Raw genomic sequence first — 5,419 nt, 5'->3', positions numbered from 1 at the left:
TTACTTGTACTTTAATTTCTATTTTATAATAATATTTTAAAAAATATAATAAAACATTTGTAATAATAAAAATAAAAAACATTTTATCTGGCTAAGCAAACCATATTTATTAATATTAAAATTAAATTTGTAATTTAATATTTTTAATATTGAAAATTAGCAAGTAGTTTTTAAGTGTGATTTTTCGGAAAGTTTCCTCGTTTATTTTTTTACTTAATTTGTTTATAATTTTGTAGGGATTCATTGAAATCACAAATTGACATGTGAATTCTTCACAATGGAAGTGGTTCATGGGTTTTTTAGGGTGATAAATCTATATATACACTCAAAAAACTAGTTTAAATAACACAAATCAAGCTTTGGCCATAATTGCTTTCTTGCCAAAACCTCAAAAAACTAGCACTTAGAAACTACTCCAAAAACTAATTCTCAAACTCCCATTTCCTAAAAAGACATTCAAGTGAACCACTCCTAACTAAGAATGTTTCATTCCCTTCTAAATTCTTTAAAAAAGTGAATTTGTCTGGGGACTAATATGTGAAAGTCATTAAAATCACTTAAGTATGGCACTCATTTTGGGCCACATCAATTCATAGTGATGGTTTGATTTAAAAATTAAATAATCATTATTTTTTTGTTAGTTTGTAGCCACCAAAAGTATTGTACCTATTCTAGGTCACACCAACCTATACTTATGATTAAATTTAAAATTTAAATAATTATTTTTTTTAGTTTGTTCTCAAGTTTTGACACTAACATGTGAAAGCCATCAAAATCACTTAACCATTACACCCATTAAAGCCATCAAAATCACCTAAGCATGACACCCATTATGGGTAATATCAGTGTATAGTTATAGTTAAATTAAGAATTTAGTTAAAATAATAATGTTTAGTTGCCATACAATTATAAATAAACTCAATTTATTAATGATTTTAAAAATTAAATAATCAATTTTTTTTGTTAATTCATTTGAAAACCTTGGGACTAACATGTGAAAGTGAGTTAAAATCATTGTGTAAGACAACTATCTAACCAAGGGTATAGCTGAATTTAAAATCTAAATATTTTTTTAGATTGTCCATGGACCGTACCAATCTATACTCATGGCTAGATTTATTTAGGGAGGGTTATTTGGCAAGACTCATACTTGAATTTATACCCAAATTTAAAATCTAAATATTTTTTTAGTTTGTCCATGGACCATACCAATCTGTACTCATGGCTAGATTTATTTAGGGACGAGACTCATACTTGAATTTTTACCCACAGGATTTGAACAACTATGCACAACTAAATTTGTACCCATAAAATTTCAAATTGATAACCTTTTCACCACAAAATACTTTAACGAAATAACTTGTCAAACCTACTCCCATAATAAAAAAAGTTAAATAATTATTATTAATATATTATAAAAAAAAATTAAATAATTATTATTAATATATTAATTTTATAAGAAAGTTTGGTTAAGCTCCTCCTTGCGCTGGCTACTTACTAGTCGCTCTCAGAATCTTTTCAAACACAAACGACACTTCACGTTTATACTTGACCATGCCGTCAAACCTGGACACCGGGCATAATTATGTGAACTTCATTCGCCCTCTCTTCAGGATTGACGAATCTTAATTCAATACCAGAGAAAAGAGCGGGCAAAACCCAGCTGTTTGGTGGAGAATCTTCACAGCATTTCCTCCGGAATATCCTTTTATTATCCCACCGCATTACTTTAAATAACAAGCCCCCTATGCCAGTGGGTAACAGACTGATCTCCAGAGGCAATTGCCCTTTGCAGCGTACGAGGTCAGAAGCAACTTTTCAGTCATCCATTACATAATCTTGACAGCAGGAAAGCCAAGGTTTCGAAGGTACAATTCGGTTTCTGACAACTCGATTCAGAGTATGAAACCTAAAGGAATTTCTGGAATTCTGTCAGTCTACAGTACAGAGGATTATATATTCATATCCAGTTAGTAGATAGCTAAGGCCAACTTTGGTGCTTTTTTGGTTAGCATTTTGATTTAGAAGAATTTTAACTTTAAATCTTAAAATATAATTTAGTAGCATAGCTATGGCCAATTAAACTACTTTATAAGATAGCTTGATTTTGGTGTTAGTTTCAATTTCTGTTAATTTATTTTTTTGGTAAATAATATATATTTTTTTGGGTTATTTGTTTGATTTACAAGAATTTGAACTTTAAATCTTATATTTTACATAGTATTTAGTAGTATAGCCATGGCCAATTAAACCACCTTATAAGATAGATTTCTTATATTAATTTTAGTGTTAGTTTCATTTCTGCTAATTTATTGATTTGGTGAATAATATACTTTATTTTTTTGGTTAGCGGTTTGATTTACAAGAATTTAAGCTTTAATTCTCATATTTTACATATTATTTAATAGCATAGCCAATTAAACTACGTATGCAAATTTTACTTGTCCTCTCCTGGGCAATTGGATAGATGCTTTCTTGGTTTCTTGCTCTCTTAGAATCTAAATAATTGAGAAATATTTGATTATTTTGAGCTGCAAGATAATTTTTAGTGGGTACCTTGCTGAAAGCTGGATTGGGGTTTTTGGTTGAGAATAAGGTTTGTTTGAGTTCTTATGAATTGTGGTTTGGGATTTTGAGATTGTTTGTGTGGTGAAATGTGTGATTTAGGGATCGGGGATTCCAGTTTGAGGATCGATCATGGGGAAACCAGAAGGGCAGCTAGAGGTGCTAAATGCGCTAGACAAGGCCAAAACGCAATGGTATCATTTCACAGCGATCATAATTTCCGGCATGGGTTTCTTCACTGATGCTTATGATCTCTTCTGCATTTCCACCGTCACAAAGTTGCTCGGGAGACTTTATTACTACGATCCAGCGACTGGCAAACCCGGGTCGCTGCCGCCTAACGTTTCGGCGGCAGTGAACGGTGTGGCTCTGTGCGGCACGCTGGCAGGCCAGCTGTTCTTCGGCTGGCTCGGCGACAAACTCGGGCGCAAGAAAGTGTACGGGATGACGCTGGTGACCATGGTGATCAGTGCCATAGCTAGCGGGCTCTCGTTCGGCCACACGGCCAAAAGCGTAATGACAACGCTGTGCTTTTTCAGATTCTGGCTGGGCTTTGGCGTTGGTGGAGACTACCCGTTGTCAGCCACGATAATGTCAGAGTATGCAAACAAGAAAACCCGCGGGGCTTTCGTTGCCGCGGTGTTCGCGATGCAAGGCTTCGGTATCTTGACCGGAGGCGCGGTGTCCATCATCGTGGCCGCGGCGTTCAACAAAGCGTTCCCTCGGCCCTCGTTTGAAGAAAACGCGGAGCTCTCCACGGCCCCGGAGGCGGACTACGTATGGAGAATAATCCTCATGTTCGGAGCCATTCCGGCGTTGCTCACTTATTACTGGCGTCTCAAGATGCCGGAGACAGCCCGGTACACGGCGCTTGTGGCCAAGAACACGAAGCAGGCCGCCGCCGACATGGCCAAGGTTTTGCATGTCAACATTGACGAAGGTGGGCAAGAAAATAGACCGGTAATGGTGACGAGACACAACCAATTCGGGCTTTTTACCAGAGAATTCGCAAGGCGCCACGGGCTTCATTTGTTAGGAACAACGAGCACATGGTTTCTGCTTGACATAGCCTTTTACAGCAACAACCTATTCCAGAAGGACATCTACACGGCCGTCGGATGGCTCCCTAAAGCCAAGAAAATGAACGCCATATACGAAGTCTACAAGGTATCCAGAGCTCAGTCACTCATTGCTCTCTGCGCAACGGTGCCCGGCTACTGGTTCACCGTGGCTCTCATAGACCACATAGGGAGATTCGCCATTCAGCTCGTGGGCTTCTTTTTCATGACAGTTTTTCTGTTCGCTCTTGCAATTCCATACTACCATTGGCGAGGGCATCCCTGCGACAGTGGCTTCTGCGGCGGGCAACATACGGCCTTCGTGGTCATGTACTCGCTTACATTTTTCTTCGCCAATTTCGGACCAAACAGTACCACTTTCATAGTGCCTGCCGAGATCTTCCCGGCCAGATTGCGCTCGACGTGCCACGGCATCTCGGCCGCAGCTGGCAAGGCTGGAGCCATTGTCGGAGCATTTGGGTTTCTCTACGCTGCGCAGAGCACGCATCAAAAGGAGACAGATGAAGGTTATCCCACGGGAATAGGAATCAAGAATGCTCTGCTGCTGCTTGCTGTTATCTGCGCCGCCGGCTTTTTCTGCACATTTCTTGTGCCCGAGCCGAACGGCAGATCCCTCGAGGAGATCTCCGGTGAAAACGAGGACAGTGACAATTAGTACGGGAAGCACCGGACAGCTGGAAAGATTATGTATAGAGTTGGATGAGTGTGGATTGCATGAGTCATTAATACGTCCAGATTTAGTTAATTGTAAGAGTCATTAATGCGTCCAGATTTGGTTAATTGTATTAGTCATTAATACGTCCAGATTTAGTTAATTGTATGTCATTAATACGTCCAGATTTAGTGACTTTTGTTTGTGTTGATTTTGGAACATTGAGATTTAATGAAATATCGTTTGTAACCGCGGGTGAGTCGATGATTTGATTCGATCCATGTTTCCTATATTTCTTTTCTAACTAACTCTGACTCTACATCTGATCTGATTACTCTTAATACACTAGAAGGATTAAATGCTCTAACCAGAGATATATAACATGGAAATACAAACTATTCGCGCATCTAGGAACGAGTTATCAGCTTAGGTTTACATAACTCCACGTTAATAGAGACTAGTCACTCGCAGGAAATTTTCACCATTTTGTCACTTGACAAGAAGTTACACAATGGATGATTGCCAAAACACTATTAATAACCATAATTGATGACGAAGAAGAATTGCTTCTACTCAAATCAATTAATAACTATAATTATTATGGTCCTAGAGTCTGAATTAATTAAAAAATATGTGGTTAGTATCACAATCAAAGTATACTCAATATATTTATAGATACTAAATTTTAAATTAATATTTTTTATTTAGAAGAGGTAGTTATGTATATTAACATAAAAAAAATTTATTCAAATTAGAGTGAATAAGTAATCTGGTTATGGAATTTGAACAAAAACCTAAATCAAACTTATATGTATTTAAAAATCAAATTATAATAATAAAAAAAGCATTTATCTCGTAATCATAAAATTGGACAACTTTCAACTTTCAATTTTAAGTCATTAAATTTTCAACTTTTATGTAAATATATAAATATTATGTGTATTTGATTTAATAATGAAAATATTAGATGCATATGCTTTATTACTAAAAATTATCAAAAAGAGATAAAATTGTAAAGTTTAATTGTTTTATATTTTTTTTTGTTTTTTGTTTTTGCTGAAATCTAGTAATACAATTTTTGGTAAGATTACTAATTTTCTTTATTTTAAATATATTTTAAATA

The 5,419-nt window shown here is 36.2% G+C and overlaps 1 protein-coding gene across 1 annotated transcript; it reads left to right on the top strand.

Annotated features, from left to right (window-relative positions):
• The first annotated feature begins 1,763 nt into the window (after positions 1-1,763).
• On the top strand, positions 1,764-4,550 carry LOC149155873 (putative inorganic phosphate transporter 1-3). Its single transcript, XM_089446104.1, has 2 exons — positions 1,764-1,868; positions 2,668-4,550. Exon 2 carries the CDS (start codon positions 2,698-2,700, stop codon positions 4,297-4,299), a length of 1,602 nt encoding a protein of 533 aa, XP_089302230.1. The 5' UTR covers positions 1,764-1,868; positions 2,668-2,697; the 3' UTR covers positions 4,300-4,550.
• The last annotated feature ends 869 nt before the right edge of the window (positions 4,551-5,419 follow it).

Source organism: Pinus tabuliformis, chromosome 9 (assembly GCF_031772625.1).
Source record: "Pinus tabuliformis cultivar Carrire ecotype Pingquan chromosome 9, CPIR1, whole genome shotgun sequence".
Classification (NCBI taxonomy): Eukaryota; Viridiplantae; Streptophyta; class Pinopsida; order Pinales; family Pinaceae; genus Pinus; species Pinus tabuliformis.
This window is presented reverse-complemented; position numbering and strand designations above follow the sequence as displayed.

Coding starts and splice junctions, on each gene's coding strand:
- LOC149155873 (XM_089446104.1), top strand. CDS start 2,698: ATGGGGAAACCAGAAGGGCAGCTAGAGGTGCTAAATGCGCTAGACAAG.